The following is a 17,730-nucleotide window of genomic DNA, read 5'->3' on the forward strand; positions in this document are numbered from 1 at the left end:
GACAAAATATCCATCCAAATTCTGTCTATTGTCATCGCGATACCCTTACAAACACATTCTGCGGCTTTTGAAGATCATATCTACCATTCATTATCATCATGTCAGGACTCGAGAAAGCCCTCTTCAATTTGAAGGTACGTCATTCTGCTTATCTTTCACCCAATATTGCACATCGATCGCTCTCCAACGTCAACTGTTCTGCGCATATATATAGCCTCAAACTAACCCAATGTTCAGTTCACCGCAAAACAAATCAACCGACAAGCCAATAAAGCTGGACAAGCGGAAAAGGCCGAGAAGGATAAACTCAAGAAGGTACATTGCGCCTTTCCGTCTCACACATATCCATACAAATACAGCTCGTTAACATCACTCTACAGGCAATCCAACAAGGCCACCCCGATATCGCAAAAATCAATGCCGAAAATGCCATCCGCAAACAAAATGAGAAATTAAATCTACTAAGATTAGCCAGTAGAATCGATGCCGTGGCCAGTAGAGTACAGACAGCTGTTACCATGAGACAAGTCACCGGCAGCATGACGAATGTAGTAAGGGGGATGGATCAAGCTATGAAAGCTATGGATTTGGAAAAGGTCAGTTTCCCTTCTATCAATTATCAGATCTCTGCACCCAACCCCACTTTTAACTTTAACTGACAAAATATAAAATCTATAGATCTCGGCAGTAATGGATCGATTTGAGACACAATTCGAAGATTTAGATGTAGCAACCGGTTATTACGAAAATGCAACTACATCGGCAACAGCAGTAGCCACTCCTCAAGAAGATGTTGATAGATTGATGAACCAAGTTGCGGATGAGGCTGGAATTGAGTTGAATCAAGAGATGAAGAGTCCGGAAGCGGCTACCCCAGTCAAATCCAATCCAACTGAAGTAGAGGAGGATGGATTGGGCGAAAGATTAAGGGCCTTGAGATCGTAGAAGTCTAGGCTTAAAGGTGGGAAAGATATTTGGGTATAGGCGTTGTGGATAAGAACAGAAGAAAGATTGGCGAATTGGGTGTCCTTTTATTATTCGGGATGTATTTATCTGTGGATTTTTTGAGCGTATTCACATTAGAGTGCTTATGAGAAACTTGAGGATGTGGGTTTATGCCTGACTTTGGTAGGAAATCTTCAGCGATGTATATTTGCCTGGTCTATAATCCAAGCGGTGTACTTATATCAAGGTTGTTAAATTGCAAAAGAATCACCATTCACGGAAGATCAAAGATGGTCGGCGATTCCAGCTCCACTTCAAGCTTCAAGCGAAGCTCCTTGATGCTCCTCTTTTCATTAGAACTGTTAGATATCATTTTTACCTATTCGCTTTCATTTCTCAAACTACATATTCATTTCATAACTGCTCTGTTCACACCCTCGATCTTCTTACCTTCGACATAGATTGGTATGTTGATCTCATAGATTTTAGGATTTTCCTTCTTGAATACTATCATGAATTTTAAAGAATGTTCTCCGGTTTCTGTAAACTTTGAATTTCTTGTCCCTGGTAATTTCAGAATAATAGGAATCTCTCGTCATAGAATGTTGATGAATATCCCAATTTTCTTAGAGGCTGTATGTGGATGTTTCCGGCATAGAATCGAAGCAAGTATATCAAGACATCTGGATAGAGGACCAGAATACAGATGGTTTGTGGAGAATTTGACACTGAGCATACCATTGAACTTTGAGCCGATAGCTGCTCATCCTTTAACATGTGAATTATTGTCAGCTTATCACTTACAGAATTTTCCCGCGTAAGTTTCGGATCTTGACGATACCTCCTACTGTAAACTCCTTCCAGCGGTTTCAGTACCAATCGTTACATTTCTCTTGTCTTTACCCATCTTCTTCCTGTCATATATCTAATATCGCATACTATCCCGAAGAAATCGCGCGAGTATGCAAATATTATGAGCAATAACCAAGGTTTAGAAAGTGAATGCACACATTCGCTGGTAAGCTACCTTGTCATCTTTACGGGTTTCAATACTCATAGTTAACGGTTCGGACTTTAAATTAACATGGAATATAGTGCAAAGCATACCTACTTACTTGCAACTTCCAATCTGCCTTTGACAACTTATTGAAATCAGGATATGCATTGACCTAGAACGCTCACATCACACAATTACCAACACACATGCATAACCATTCGACAAATTCTATAATGGAGCAAACTCTACTTCATGTTTCCCTCCGTGTGAGATAATATAAAACTACTCCTGGTATGTGATCTGTAATGTCCAATGTAATATTTAAAAAGGTATTGTAACTAGGTAAGTGTTGGACCAGATATTACTGCATGCGTACTACGGCTGGTTAAATTCACCAGATGATCATCGGTCTCTGATGCCATAGATTACATACAGACCATACCTTAAGATTTTGGTAATGGTATTGGTCTCCGCGATTGCATGACTGCATGTCAAGATAGAAAGATACCTCCGTACATACAGATCCGGTGTCAAGTGGAACAAGGTACAAATTGATGTGATGCACTAGGTCCCCAGGAACAGGAAACGAAGAAAATCGGGGGCATTTACTGGGGTAGCTTTCAAACAGCACATAGGATTTTAGATATCGATCTACGTGATGGGGAATCAAATTTCAGTTTTCAAAACTATGAAAGAATCTCTGTCAAGGTTAAAGCGTAGGTGCGTATAAGCCGATCAACTATCTCGCATATCCGTCCGAATTGTAATATTCAATCCTCATGCTCAGACCCAACAGTGGGCAGAATGACTGCAGTACTTCTCAAATCCTATCGACCATGTAGCTTTACCTTTATATTTCGAGGAACTGGTGTTGACGACTTGATTAGCTTTGGAGATATCCGGTTCGATGGAAGGGAAGGGAGTATTAGATCTAGGGACTATTGGACATGTGATGCATGAACAGAACTTTCGACCTTCTCAATCGTGCTTCATGATTTGCCACTAAAATTCTGTACCGCACATATATCGATCTGTGGATTCAGTTGCATTGTCTGAATATGTTATGGCATGCTTCATATGAGGAGTATTGTAAATACAAAGCGGAACCTTGGAAATATAGTCTACGGATATTGCGCCATCATCTTGGTGAATCTCGGACATGGTGAGTTCGACCGGCTTTGTATGCTGATGAGTATGATAGATCATTGTTCTGATAACTTGCCTCAGAAGGAGAAGGAGATTCGTTATCTCCTGGTTCGTCAACATCAAGACCGAAAAACCTAGACTTAGTTGATATGTGATGCAGGCGCTGGTATTAGGACACATATCTGGGCTAAAAGATACCCGGCATAGCTTCCCAGATTTCAATGTGCATACCTCCCTTGTTGTCAAGTCGAACAAGGACTATTAGCCAGCATCTTTGGTTCTTCAGACAACCTAAATGTCGTCATTTTACCGCAGTGAACAGCAAATGTTGACCTCAAGTTATTCGCTACAGAAACCTATGACATCGCATAAATTCCAGGACTCAAGAATTTTTAAAATCCGCCATATATTATTGATATGGATATAAACAGCCGCAAGCTTGATTGTGGCAGAGTCGAGATGAGAAGGGAAGGGAAGGGAAGATTTCCTCATGGTGTACGAGCAATGAATGGCACACCAGACTTGGATTACGAATACATCTGCTATATGACATGCTTTAATAAAAAAAACTATTGTCTTTCTTTACGTTTACATGATGGCTCAGAAGTTTACGAGTATATTGCTTGTAATTAGATGATTAGATGAAGAGTGAATTTGCTAACTTAGGTCCATATAACCTCTCCCATATATCTTTCCAGGTTCCACTAAATAACGTCAAATACAGAAATATACCACTCCATTTACAACACTAAAAGACGAGATCATCTAGACGATCATTCAATACCAAACAATCAAGGGATCTCCAATCTTTTCAAATGGTTGGGTAGCAAAGATATGGATCATCATCAATGAACAAGTGGGGCAGCCCCCCTCTTCTCCACCAACAGTGAATAGTCTGTATATATATTTGAAATCTCACCTAGCTATCAAAAAATACGGTGAGATGGCCGAGTTGGTCTAAGGCGCCAGGTTAAGGTGATTAACTCTTAACAAACGGTTGTTTACAATCTCCTGGTCTAGTAATAGGCGTGGGTTCGAATCCCACTCTCATCAAGTTTGCTTTTGCACTTTTTTTTGTTGGAAGTGAAATTTTTTTCGCCTAGCGCGGGGTAATTCTAGTTTTTGATCTATATACCAAAATAAGAACAAAATTGACGTGACATTTTTTGGTGTTGGAAGTAGAATTTTTTTTTTCGCCTAGCGCGGGGTAATTCTAGGTTTTGACCTATATACAAAAATAAGAACAAAATTGACTTGACATATTTTTGCTCTAAAATTCTATACTAGGAACTAATGGAAACTCTAGTTCTATTCTGACACGCATCTTCATACAAATCGACAAAATTATGGCGTGGAGCGCTTCACTGATATCCCCTCGAAGGTCAATAACCATACCACCAAAAAAATGGTAAAAAGGGCAAAAGTATAGATTTTTGGCAACGGATTCAAACCGATGATACTCAGGGTAACTCCCTACGTAGGGCTCGAACCTACAGCCTCAAGATAGTCTTTGAGAAACAGAAGTTTCTTTTAGAAGTCTTGCGCGCTACCATTGCGCCAGCAGGGAAATCTTGTGATGTTGTATGCTAGGTGGCGTTCAAGTCAGTATATGTTATAGGAAACAAATAAAGGTGGAGAAAAAGAGACAGACAAACCCAAGACCTGAAGTAAAACTCTGGGTTCTGGGTTGTGGGTTGTGGTAATTGAGTAGTTGGGAAAATTTTGATGAAAAAAAAATTAGACTACCGAGAAAATGAAGGGGTTGAGCCGAGATGACCCCACTATCTGCGCTTTTTTTCTGCCCCACCAAATCCACAAACTATATTGTTTTCCACTCACTCCAGCTCAGCTGAGTATATATTATCAAAATCCCATTTTTCGGTATACAAACAGGCCGGATGGTGTAGTTGGTTATCACGTGTCCTTAACAATTAAAACCTGTTAAATACGGACAAGGTCCTGGGATCGTGCCCCAGTCTGGTCATGTGAAGCCCCGCAAGGCATTAACTTTTGTCATTTTCTTCGACTTTGGCAGGGATTGAGATCTAGTCATTAGTCGTCGATCTTTTGCTACAGGTCTCATTTTTTATCCCAAGGGAAAGTAGTAGTACATTCATCTATACATCTCATCGTGGTTGTATGTTGCTGTCGAAAAAAGTCGAAGAGCATTCGTTCTTGGTGGAGTCTGTGGACCTCTATTTTCACTCATTCGTTAGGGTTTGCTCGCCAGCTATGATCTAGGTTTGTTCGAATTTCCGAAAAATACCTCCAGCTTTGGATATCCTACAGGCGGTATCATCTTATTATATTCACTGTTCAATGCTAGCCAATGCTACTAGTCTTAGATAACGAAACAGGAAGTGGTGTGAGAATTAAAAGTTCGAGTGCTCGCTTTGACACATCTTCTTTAGTTTCGGTGTCTATAGGTGTGCAATATTTTTGTCTCCCATGGAATCTGGAGCTTCATTTGTGTTGGTAGGAGGAACAATAATGTTAGATCTCTGGGCCCCTGGAGATATGGAGGTGTATTGTTGTCTGGCGGTAAACGACTAGAGCAATTTGAGGGCCTGAGAGGTAATACAGAATATCCTTACGTCGAGCTCTCGCGTTAACCCCTACCTTGACTAAAATGTTTTCGGAACTTTATAAATGTCTTTCTGACTTTCTTTTTGTTCCTCTCTTCTTTTTGATGGTGTTCTAGAGAGGAACATGTCTGAATATCTGAATGTCTGTCAGACATTGTCTGATATTAATGTATAGGAAGTTCGCTCACAATATCGTTAGAAATTCTAGAGAAACTTGGATGGCGGGCCATTTGTGAATTGTGTAGTGGAAATACAAGTACCGGATAGATATCATCTAAACACTAAAGAAAACACGTATATCAGTAGAACTTGAGATGTCTCGGGAAAGTTATTTCGACCCGTATCAAAAATTTCTGATGTCTAAATCTAGATTGTCTCGAAGGAAGTACAACCACTACTTACGATTCACCATGAAATGTAGAAAACTTAAGCCACTTCACATACCACATCTCACCAGAGTGTGAAACTCAAAAGATCCGTTTCAATTTCTGAAGCTACCTCATTTGATCAGACAAAAGTTGGTAAACGCGGGCCACGACCTATGTTCCATCGCAACACATATGAGATCCTACCGAAAGCTTCATTCCTGTTTGAAATCGATCATCTCCAAGTTCAATTATCGACAGAGTCCATCTGATGTATCTTATAGACATCTATCTAGTACGCCAATAGTGCTGCGGATAGATTTTGGAACGCTTTCATTTGCATATGGAAGTGCAAGACGGTCGTTATACGTGTAACAAAGAGAGTTTACTGGATTATTAGTTAGCCTCCTTATTGGGCAACAGCGACATCTCGTCTGATAGCCTCGAAAACAAACATATCCAGAAATATCGAAGTGGAGAATGTGCCATTAAGTACTTTCATCATACACCTTCCGAAGCTATTTTTGATCGTTTGCAAATCCCTAGTGCGCCTCATTAATGAGCACACCCAGCCCCACTGGAGCTTTCACCAGAATTCGCCGAAAAGTTACCTGATCCATGAATACCGAACATCAAACATCCCGAAAGACTTGCGAGTCTCCGAACACCATAGGCGGAGCAAGCAAATCCCCTTCTATCAAAATTTCAAACGAAGCCTTTCTTCATCCCCGCCATTTTCTCTAAGCCTGAATACTCTGCATACTGTTAGTACGGAGCTACTGCTGGCTCCCGCTCCAGAAGTGGGGGCGAATCTCGCTAGCTACTTTTGCAAGAAATCCTGGAAAAATTCCGTAAAATTTCACAGGATTTTGTCTTCGCTCAGGTGAAAGTCAAGCAAACCCCCAATTCTGCCGCCCAGTCTGTTGCAATTCAACCTGAAGAACTCTCATGCAATACTATATTGACGTTACTGAAACGCTGTCAAACGCGGCTAGTATGTCGGGGTTTCGCGGCATAACTACTGATTGTTTGTATATTGGTTCAGTATTGTCTCACAGCAACGTAAAGATTCGCACACTGTGGAAGGGATGAACTGCAAAGTCAGAAGTCCATGACGTTGGTATCAAAAAGTCCATGTTTGAGCTTCTTGTGACATTGTAGCACTGCGTTTCCGACATAACAATGCGTGAGAAGGCTGAAGGAGGATGAGGCTTACACTATCGACTTGATTTTGATAGTCCCATGATTAAAGATTCAGAGAAAAGTGTATTACGAAGAGGCACTTCTGTTCAACAAGGGTCGTGCAGGCATCCGTGGTGAAAACATAGGCTCAGATAATGTAATTAACCGTTGGAGCAGGACCATTGATTTGGGATTTTTCCAGCAAGATAAGGGGCGAATATATTGCGATGATGGTTTGACGAAATGCGGGGTAACAGGCAAACGGTCTCGGGGTCCTCGCACAGCAAGACGACGAGAGCACTGCGTAGGCGGTGTGCAGTTATGGTATGTAGTGACCTCATCAACTTGATGAACTATTCGTAGACGGTACTAAACAACGTATTCAATGAGTGCCGATACCATTTCATGACGCTTGAATAAAATCTTGGAATCCGGAGTGAAAACAACAAACACTCGTGGTCATCACAATATCTCCTCCACACCTCAAGAGCATATGCACTTCAATGTTCGGTGAAAAGGAAACTTGAGCCGAACGGAAGGCCTAGAAAAAACAGATTTAATAACGGAAAGCTGGAAAGCAAATTCCGGATGCGCATATAATGACCAGAATGGTTTAGATGAGAGCCTGTTGAACCCCGGAAAACATGCACGATTCTGCACGAGCGACTCTTCAAGGAAGGATTGTCATTGAAAGTGTTCGCTCCCCTAACATAAATCCAAATGTGAAATTCGTGCTATGCTGTATTTGATGTATGATTTGATAGTTAACTCTCATCGTCGATGAGAACCGTTACTTCGTTTCTGAAATCTTGGAGGAGTAGGCAAGATATACATATTGAGTAAGGGATAACGTCAACATGTGTCGATATACATCGGAGATTTATAGAATCTGGAAGTTCTCCCTGCGTACCCTTGTACTCCTGGGGATCTTCAAAAGCTTCCCGCCATTTCGAATTAATGCTGCTTTGATACAATGGTACTCTTGTTAGCAACTTATTGATGTGACAACCATATATAGAATGAGGGTAATTGGTGGAACTCTGTACAATGTACACTTTCACACACCTTTTATATATGGAAGCGGCAGTCAATGTCCGTAGGGACTGTACGGAGGTTGGATGGGTAAGTAATGTAAAATGCATCTAAATGTATCCTCACTTTTGGTCTTTGGATTAATAGAATCACGTTGCTGGTTGAAAATTTATATGGTGAATTTTAGGTAGTGGAAGTATTGTAAAAGTTATGTTTTATTTATGATTTATTCAAAATTACTAATTTCTTATTGAATATTGATTCGAAATTTTATCTAGAATTTATTTAAAATCTATTAGAAGCTTTAAATACTTTAAATACTAAAAAACTATTAGAATTGATAAAAAGCAAGTAAAAGTTTTAAAGATTGAATTTTGGGGGGAATAGTTCAATATTTATTCGAATCGCTTAAAGTAGCAGTAAAATCTATAAAAACAGTAAGATTTTAGTAAAAGTGGGGTTTACATTAATTACCCTTCCAACCTTTGTAAGGACTGTAAGGACTGTAAGGATAAAATGGTCCTTAATAAGCACCCGGAACAGTTAATTAAGGCTGATCCGGCTCGCTCCGTTCTATCAATAAGGGGATTTAGGTTACATAACTAAACGAATTAGGATCGAAGTGGTTGGTTTAGAATAGCCACTGAGCCACTCCAGTTCTTTCTTACTTCTTCCTAGTGTTAACATGCATGGGTGCACCACGGTGGTTTGTAAGGCTTGGTTGGTTGGCTAAGTTTCGATGGGACATTGAGGAACGTGCATGAAAACATCAGAAAATCAGCCCACTATATGAAATTCTCGTCAGTTATGGCATTTAAGAAGTTACATCCTAACACACTTCGAGGTCGATAATGTTTCTAATCCAAGTAATATCCATCGATTTTCATCGATTTTCATCCAAAGAGAAGCCGAAGGCATGTGCCTCGCCCTCATAACTTCATCCCTAGAGTATACAGCCTTTTGAAGTATCCAATCAACGCTTTGCTCTTCTATGCAAACCACACACAAAGTCATAGACACGGCTCCATTGTGGGATCTCGATGACATTCGGGGAGCTTTACGGAATTGGATATATTCATACGGGATTGGGGTCCGGTAAGTAATGGATGGTATGCGCACATCTAATTCCGAAATATCCAAGCAACTCAACCATGAATTGCCCAATTTGTTGATTGATTCATTCTTGTGCTTGCTCAGGAGCTTGGGAAGCTTGATATTGATGCATAAATGCAGATTCCCTATCGAATCATGTAGATGCAGTATGAACCCTTGGATGCATCTCTATCTATTACTATTCTGGTGCTACTATATGCTCAATACTAGGCTTGCCATTCTATCCCATCTAATTGCCTTTGCCCGTCCAATACATTAATTCTAGCAGTGCCCAGTTGTTTCTCTGTTGCTTCTCAAATTGTTTCTTACATCTTTTTACCTTCCAATGTTGCCGGAGTCCCCCGCCTACGTTCAATGAACAAAAATAAAGTCTGGATTCGGCTTCGATCTCCACAATTCATTCTAACATCACATCATACAAATCGTGATACTCGTATGATAACGAAGATGAACCGGTACTGAGGCTTGAAAGTTTGGAAACGTCTTCTTACCACATGGTCATTCCGAGAAATTGATACTTTTCAAATTTTATATCAAAATTGTGAGGATTCACCCCCCTCTACCATTCTATTTAAAGGTCCATACCCCAAATACTACCAACATTTCTACGCCACAACCAGATCATAAAGATATCAAACTATCACCAAATCGAACACGTTATTTGACTTCAAGGATAATCCTTTACATCGTCCATATTATCAAATACCTTACTCACAATCACTTCCTTTGTCGGGCTTTGTATTAACAACCTCGGCATTCCCTTGACAACATAGCCTCCGATATATTCTTTCAGAGCTCCAGTTAAACTATAATAACTATCAAGGTGTAAGTTTCGACTTACTTCAAACTTCAAACTGGTATCATCAATCTCCCCAATGGCAAGTGTGATTTGCCAGAAGCCTGCCGTCGATTACTTCTCATTGTCACGGCAGCAAACTGAAGTAAGTAGAATACAATTCCTTCAATACAAAAACATCATGAAGTCAATGATGGCTACGAAGCGAGCACTTCTCCAAGTTACCCGGTTCTTTCGGATATGTCATGTGGATAAACTCCACCTCTTGCAGTTGCTTTCTATTCGTCTTCTCTTCAACAATCACCCCACTGCAGCATTGACTGACAGCCAGTTCTTATAGCAGAGTACTTCCCCATTCAACTGGGATAGTGAGCCTGCACTCGTCAACAACTCAGACTCTTGTGACTCCATTCTTCCATCACCAACCTCATCCGACCCGATTTTTTCCAAACCTTCTTACATACTCCCAAAAGAAGAACCATTCCAAAATACCAACCGCAAGTCATCCACAGGTCAAGCATTTGACTTTGGTACCTTCGAGGATTGGATGCGTTGGGACGACCCAAGTGAAGCAGCCTTGTCACCTACCTCAGATTTCTTCCCAGAACTCAAAATTGAGCCTCTCTCGCCTAATATGAGCGGTCTCGAGCTCTCCCGCAATCTTTCTAGCATCGACGAAGCGGCAGTATTCGGTGACGATAATTTAGTCGACGCAGGAGAACAACTGTTTCAACCCACACCAAGCAATCTCATGAATTCGCCGATGATCGATATTCCATCTAGGGATGGTTTATACTCCACTCCTCTATCCTGGGCACGACCCCAAATGAACTCCAATATTAACCTCCGTCGCGCACAAACCATCCCCAATCTTCAGCAGCAGCCTTTACTCTATAATCCTACTCTCACTCCTCAAGAAGAAATTCAACTTCGCGCTATTGCTATGCCTCAACAAACTCAAAACACCTCTGCATATCCCACTTCCCCTACCTCATCCAGAAGTTCGCCATCGCATTCTCCAATCTCCAGACCCACACGCCAGTCAATGTCAAATTCAAATCATTCTAATAACTTGAAACGCAAATCATCAGCTTGTTCTTCAGATTCGAATTCCGACGGTGAAGATGAGGTACCCGCCCGTCATCCACCTATCAAGAAGACTGCCCATAACATGATCGAGAAGCGATACCGAACGAACTTGAATGATAAGATTGCTCTACTAAGGGACAGTGTACCTAGTTTGAGAGTAATGACCAGAAAATGTTCGAGGGGACAGGAAGATGGCGATGAGCATATTAATGGGGATGATGAGGAGGAAGATTTGCAAGGTTTAACACCAGCACATAAATTAAATAAGGTATGCTCTTTCAGACATCTGATTTGATGAGACTTCGAATCTAATAAATTTAACAGGCAACTGTATTATCTAAAGCAACAGAATACATCAACCACCTCGAGAAACGCAACAAATACCTTCAAAAAGAAAACGCAGCTCTCAAATCCCGCATCGAAGCCTTTGAAATGTTGGTCATGTCCAGTCAGTCCCAAAATGGGGGCCCGCAACAAACCAACGGAATGCAGAGAGGGAGATATGGATCGTGAGCGCTAGTGCGGGGCTCGTAGATTATGAATGCTGCGAATTCTACAAGTTGAAGTTGGAGGGGGTAATGGAAACTTGGAAGGAGCAAGAATTGTAAAAGAAAAAATGGTGTTTGGTGCGGTTTTTTCCAGGAAAAAAACCGAAAATTTCATGATATTTTGGAACAGGCGTTGTGGACTAGTGGGGGAAAGGGAAAGGAATGGATGGATTTAGCGCAACAGCAGAAGGATACCCGGGAATTTCTACAAAATTTTCAGAAATTTCAGTACAGTTGTTTGTTCGCTGGAAATTTTGATGAAGAAAAATCAAAATAAAATCTAAATTAGATTCTCAAGCATATTTTCTCTCTCCGCATCTACTAGTTTTTGTGATTACTTCATTCAAATGGTGATACTGTGCTCTTGTCGTTCACTAACTAACTCAAGCCGATACAGCAATGAATACTCTAGTGCTAGAAATAAAGATTTAGACGTTTTACCAGCCATCAAGCCGGGTTCGTCGTCTTAAGCCTCTATGCTGAGAATCATGCTTCCCTTTTAATCATCCAAATTCCCTAGCAAAGCCGAGATACTCATCTCCTCTCAAAGTTTCTCCGCTCTAACACTGGAACGAACAGAATGCAAAAATACCTGAGAGCTCATCTAACGATCAACACCCAACAAACTGCTATTGTCTATCCCCTAATAACAGCATCCTTTTGTCCATGCTCCCACATATACGCAGACTACCTATTGTCCATGCTCCCACATATACACAGACTACCTACATCTCACCATGTCATACTGCCATCCATGACTCCGCTAGCAGTTACCGACATACATGACATCCATTTCTCCCTCATCTCGACTTAGCCCAAGAACTGGCCCGACCCGCGCAGCATTAGTTCAAAAATGCAAGTGATCCGCACATCCGCAATTCGAGTAGTACTCCTCCAATCTGCAACTTCAACGCCACCCTCTCACCCATCACGTCAGCAAGACAAGCACGCAAGCTAATAAAAAAGCCGAAAGCAAGTACCGGCACTAAAACCGCGGAAGCAGCCAACCACGCAAAAACCAAACACATAAGACATCCACCATATTAAAAGACCCACTACGTCCATAACCCTTCATCGGAAAACTACGGAATGCACCTCCCTCCCAACAGCTCCATAGGTAACTTTCGGATCCCTCGCATCCGAATCACGTTATTCACAATCTCCTCATCTTCCCAACCTTCAGCTCTTCACATTTCGTAAGACGGACTTCGCCTATGTGAATAAACATTCAGGAGATACATTCTGTTCCAAGAAACGAAGTTCATTCTATACGAAGCGTGCGGTATAAAAGGGGGCTTAAACAATGTTACAGACGAGGAACTGGTATCGCATTATCAAGGTACTGTAATATTAGATGAGATTTCATGCGATGCGATGAGACGTTGTATTTTATATCCTTCATCCATCCATCTATTGTTATGAAACGGCGACCTTGCATGTGTCAATAACTCTCTTCAAGACGTTTTCGGACCCGAATTTTCTCACTGGGTATATGCGAGTATCTCCTGAGGATCATCTGATTCTCGAATCGACTTTCCAATTCGCACTCGGGGAACAAAGAAACGAAAATTCAAGTAAATGCGCTAGGAGATGAATAGATATTTTGAATTTCTCAATTTTGTGGCCCCTTGATTAAGATGACTACCTAGTATATGCCGCGTGTGCATGATTATCTTTCTTTCGTTCTTTCCTAATTCCTTCCTATGATACCCGTGAAACGTCCTTTATGTTAGCATTCCGACGAAGTTACAAACGCCCTGCATACCTTCCTTTCTCCCTTCATTCAATAATACAAGTCCCCTGAATAGCACGATCGTCACAGCTGCACAGTCAACCTTATTACCTCTTCTTCCCCTGTTTCGCCGTCATCTTTCTAAAAGCGTCTACACCACCCGCACCAATAGGCCTGGAAGATGGATCCAACCCTCTACTTGGGTCGAAGTTACTTCTAGGAGCGATCGAATAACTGGTATTTGAAGTTTCCATTCTAGCTCTGTTGCTAATGACTTTTGGTGCGAGAAGACGTTGACGCTCAATATCACGAGCCGTGAGTTGTGTTCTTTGGGAGGAAGGCATTTGCGAAGATTGAGAGCCGGAAGGACGGATCGCAAGTTGTGCGGCTCTGAAGTGGATGTTAGTAGATACAACATGTGTTGAATTGAATATACATACTGGAAATCATAATCCTTTGTCGCGACCTTACGCTTCTTATAATCGTCACTTCGCTTCAAAATTGGTCGTGACCATTCTCCCAATAATCTTTCAGCGATTCTCTTGATTTGAATCTCTGGCCTCTTGCTCTTCGTGTAATATAGAACGACCTTACCAATCCCACTGCTTAGAAGTGCTTCCTTTTCAATCGGCAAACGCGCTAGTGCTTGAAAGAGATCACGTTGAATATTGTATGCCGGAAGACTTCCATCATTTAGTGGTTCCAAGAAAAACTTGACGGACTGCAGGAAGTTGGTATCGGGGTCGACGATGGAATGTTGAATGGTGTTTCTGTTGAGAAGCGCGACCACTTCTGGTAACATTTCAAGCTTTCTAGTTGCGGGTAAATTGGCATCTCGAGCAGCATTATCGGCTTGACATGCTTCTTCCATTCGAAGCTTCAAAGCTGCAATTTCATCATCAAAAGCTTCTTCCAAATCCTGCCACAAAGTTAGATTCAATATCTTTCACGACAGAAAACATGTACATACCACTTCGTCCTTCTTTCTTCTTCTCTTGTTCGGATTCTTAAGCGCAGCATCCATAGCCTTATCCAAAGCTCTACGTCTCCTCTCATCTGGCGTAAGATTTTCATCATTTTCTGGTTCTGGTGTTGCCTTTCTTCGTTCCTTGGTTCTGTCCCTATCCTTTCCCTCACCCTCAACCCTCTTGGGCTTTCTGATTCTCTTTCCATCAATCTCCATTCCATCGGGATCCTCATCTGAGTCTCTGCGCGGCCTCTTCTTTTTGTCTCGCTTTCCCTCCTTTGGTTTCTTTGCTTCACCTTCCGCACGCTTGCGCTTACTGGCCTTCAACGTCTTCGCAATATCTTCATCGATACCAACCATGGGTCTCTCATCTAAAGCAACCTTACTTGCATCGAAATCATCAAAATTGGCTTCATCGACATCAGAAAGATCAGATTCATTATCGGATCCAGCGCCGCCATCCTCTGCATTATCTAAATCATCCATATCGAGATCTGGGTTGGCCACAGGAGGTTCTGGTGTATCTCGTTCTTGTGAAATGGGCCTGTTTGGATCTCCAGCATCGTTTCCAGCTTCTGGGAGGGGTGTGGTAGGTCTTGAGTTGAGGTCGGAATCCGACATATTTGCAGATTGTGAAAAAGGACAAAGGAAGCTTGTATTATTATCTATCGAATGTCGAATTGTTTCAAACTGTTATCCGCGTTTCAATCGGAAGCCGATTGCCGATATGGTATCGATATCGAGTCGTAGTGGTTGTTGTAGAATTGAACAGATGCGCAGAAATTATATGAATTGTTTCGTCGCAACCCGCGTTGTACCAAGCTGAAGTTGTATATTAATTGAAGCTTTGTCAAATCCAGCTAGTGGATGTTAAGGTTAGTGTTGAATCGGAAAAATCTTGGTTGCCTCAGGAGCGACGATTCTTTGTTTACTTTGGATTTTCTAGATGCCGTATCACCTCACTTCCCCATATCTTCACGTTTAAGCTCCAGATTTTGCTATCAACGAGCAAAGAAATACAATGTGGAGTAATACTTCTAGAAGAACAGGTGAAGGTCCTATGGACTTTGAATGGCAAGAGAAAGGTGGCCCTATGGATCCAAAATCACCGTTTCTACAATTCAAAGCTATGCAGCTTGATAACAGTGAGTATCTTCACTTTCGTACCATCGAACAAACAGTAACATGTGTACTAATAAGGCAATTAGATTCTGCCAAACCAACCAATTCTTTTCTGGCACAGAACTCCACACCAGCTCCAGCATTTCGAAATCCAGCATTCACAACACCCCGCAAACCATACAATTCAGATATATATTCCGAAGCTTCGGGAATTGAATCTTCCCCCGGCGAGACTGCCGACGCAGAAGATACACCTGAAGTACCCAAAACCTCCAGCAAAACTATGACGGCTTTCTCATCAAACGCTTCTTCACGCAAACCGCTATTTGGCAAATATGGCACAAACTACAAAGGAACCAGTCCTGGCGCTCGTAATGATTTGCGCAGAATGAAGTTAGGAGGTCAACCTATAGCTAAAAAGCGAAAGCGTCAGCATCGGGATGAACGAGAAGATGAAACGATGGGGATAGTGCGACATCACAGGAAGGAATCGGCTTCGGAGTCAGAGAGCGAATCAGGAGATTCAAGACAAAATAGTCGATCGACCGAAGGAAGGCAAGCGGGCAACACACCAGGCTGGTTCTCCTCCTTCCTATCTGGTATCGAGTCGCGACCCAATCTTCCAAACATTCTCTCTTACTACGCTCAATTAACGCTCAACACTTTCGTCGTCGGACTAATAATGTTTGGGGTTTACACATTCTGGACTACAATCCGAAGCGACGTTGATCAAGCATCTCAAAAAGCCACCGCGGAAGTTCTATCCGAGATGGCCAACTGCGCAAAACAATACACAGAAAATAAATGTGAACCAAGCATGAGACTACCTGCTTTAGAAACTGTCTGTAATAACTGGGATGCCTGTATGTCTATGGATCCCAACGCTGTCGGAAGAGCTAGAATCAGTGCGAAAACATTCGCAGAGATTTTGGATAGTTTCATCCAGCCTATCAGCTATAAGGCCATGGTACGCTCATTCCTACAACCCCCTACCTCCTCTTCTATCCGCAAACTAACAACCACCTCTAGATCTTCGTCGCCCTAATCTTCACCCTCTCCATCGCCGTAAACAACATGGCCTTTGGAATGTTCCGTTCTAAACCCCCCATCTTTCACCCCGAACCCCAACCTCACCCTCAGCAACATCTCCCCCAACACCCCAACTATTTCGGGCAACCCAATCCCTGGGGCATCCCCCAAACCCCTCAATCACATTTCGGTCCTTACGAACCCTGGCCCACCGGAGCAGGAACTGCTCAAAGAGCTCTATTCCAGAGAAGCACTTTTGGAAATCGGGAGCGCGAAATGGAATTTAAAACCATCGAGAGGAGTCCGAGTAAGAATCGCGGGAGGAGTAAGGGGAGAAGTCCAAGTAAGGGAGATAGGAGATATTTGGAATAGAGTTTTACTTGGGTAATCAGGGGTAGCGAGATCAAACATGGCTTGGGATAGTTTCTTGATATTTTGGTGGCAGGTTGGATGGGAAAGGAAAAGAAAGGATAGGAGAGGAAAGAGACCAGAATACATGGATGTATGGATGGGTGGATGGGTGGGTGGGGAATGCACGAAGCAGGTTCTTTATATCGTCCTACTTAGATACCACAATATTAGCCAGCACAGGAGTCAAGGAGTTAGGAGTCGTGAAGGAAGTGCAATGCTAGCTTGTTATTTCATTTTATATGCTAGCGTACTTTATATTATATATGTGTGTGTGTGTATATGCGTATACTACACATAACACCAAGCACGAAACAACAAAAAAAGAAAACATCCAGCCAGCCTACCTACTCCCTACTCCCTACTCCCTACTCCCTACTCCCTACTCCCTACTCCCTACTCCCTACTCCCTACTCCCTACTCCCTACTCCCTACTCCCTACTCCCTACTCCCTACTCCCTACTCCCTACTCCCTCCTCCCTCCTCCCTCCTCCCTCCTCCCTCCTCCCTCCTCCCTCCTCCCATCAGCTCGAATCAAATTACATATTACATATCGTAAAGCACACATACACACACATACACACACATACACACACATACACACACATACACACACATACACACACATACACACACATACACACACATACACACACATACACACACATACACAC

The 17,730-nt window shown here is 42.1% G+C and overlaps 4 protein-coding genes across 4 annotated transcripts; 3 read left to right on the plus strand and 1 right to left on the minus strand.

Moving 5' to 3' along the window:
- Nucleotides 1–98: 98 nt before the first annotated feature.
- Nucleotides 99–945, plus strand: EAE98_004777 (uncharacterized protein; the record flags this gene model as incomplete). Its single annotated transcript, XM_038952398.1, has 4 exons — nt 99–134; nt 238–315; nt 381–596; nt 679–945. 4 exons carry the CDS (start codon nt 99–101, stop codon nt 943–945), a joined length of 597 nt encoding a protein of 198 aa, XP_038811048.1.
- An 8,239-nt stretch (nt 946–9,184) lies between these two features.
- On the plus strand, nt 9,185–12,116 carry EAE98_004778 (uncharacterized protein). Its single transcript, XM_038952399.1, has 3 exons — nt 9,185–10,306; nt 10,502–11,518; nt 11,575–12,116. The coding sequence occupies exons 1-3, from the start codon at nt 10,241–10,243 to the stop codon at nt 11,761–11,763; spliced, it is 1,272 nt and encodes a 423-aa protein (XP_038811049.1). The 5' UTR covers nt 9,185–10,240; the 3' UTR covers nt 11,764–12,116.
- Nucleotides 12,117–13,375: 1,259 nt separating this feature from the next.
- Nucleotides 13,376–15,307, minus strand: EAE98_004779 (uncharacterized protein). The gene is made up of 3 exons (XM_038952400.1): nt 14,501–15,307; nt 13,971–14,449; nt 13,376–13,920 (listed from the first exon to the last, which is right to left on the minus strand). Exons 1-3 carry the CDS (start codon nt 15,116–15,118, stop codon nt 13,638–13,640), a joined length of 1,380 nt encoding a protein of 459 aa, XP_038811050.1. The 5' UTR covers nt 15,119–15,307; the 3' UTR covers nt 13,376–13,637.
- EAE98_004780 (uncharacterized protein) lies at nt 15,308–17,191 on the plus strand. The gene is made up of 3 exons (XM_038952401.1): nt 15,308–15,642; nt 15,706–16,586; nt 16,649–17,191. The coding sequence occupies exons 1-3, from the start codon at nt 15,519–15,521 to the stop codon at nt 17,018–17,020; spliced, it is 1,377 nt and encodes a 458-aa protein (XP_038811051.1). The 5' UTR covers nt 15,308–15,518; the 3' UTR covers nt 17,021–17,191.
- Nucleotides 17,192–17,730: the final 539 nt, after the last annotated feature.

This window comes from Botrytis deweyae, assembly GCF_014898535.1.
Source record: "Botrytis deweyae strain B1 chromosome Unknown BDEW_009, whole genome shotgun sequence".
In the NCBI taxonomy this organism is placed as follows: domain Eukaryota; kingdom Fungi; phylum Ascomycota; class Leotiomycetes; order Helotiales; family Sclerotiniaceae; genus Botrytis; species Botrytis deweyae.

Excerpts from the sequence above, each read along its gene's own strand:
- EAE98_004778 (XM_038952399.1), top strand. The coding sequence starts at position 10,241 with ATGGCAAGTGTGATTTGCCAGAAGCCTGCCGTCGATTACTTCTCATTG. Across the intron at positions 10,307-10,501 it reads TGTCACGGCAGCAAACTGAA|CAGAGTACTTCCCCATTCAA; the intron begins GTAAGTAGAATA and ends CAGTTCTTATAG. Across the intron at positions 11,519-11,574 it reads CAGCACATAAATTAAATAAG|GCAACTGTATTATCTAAAGC; the intron begins GTATGCTCTTTC and ends TAAATTTAACAG.
- EAE98_004779 (XM_038952400.1), bottom strand. The coding sequence starts at position 15,118 with ATGTCGGATTCCGACCTCAACTCAAGACCTACCACACCCCTCCCAGAA. Across the intron at positions 14,450-14,500 it reads GAAGAAAGAAGGACGAAGTG|GATTTGGAAGAAGCTTTTGA; the intron begins GTATGTACATGT and ends ACTTTGTGGCAG. Across the intron at positions 13,921-13,970 it reads ACAAAGGATTATGATTTCCA|AGCCGCACAACTTGCGATCC; the intron begins GTATGTATATTC and ends CATCCACTTCAG.
- EAE98_004780 (XM_038952401.1), top strand. The coding sequence starts at position 15,519 with ATGTGGAGTAATACTTCTAGAAGAACAGGTGAAGGTCCTATGGACTTT. Across the intron at positions 15,643-15,705 it reads AGCTATGCAGCTTGATAACA|ATTCTGCCAAACCAACCAAT; the intron begins GTGAGTATCTTC and ends TAAGGCAATTAG. Across the intron at positions 16,587-16,648 it reads CTATCAGCTATAAGGCCATG|ATCTTCGTCGCCCTAATCTT; the intron begins GTACGCTCATTC and ends AACCACCTCTAG.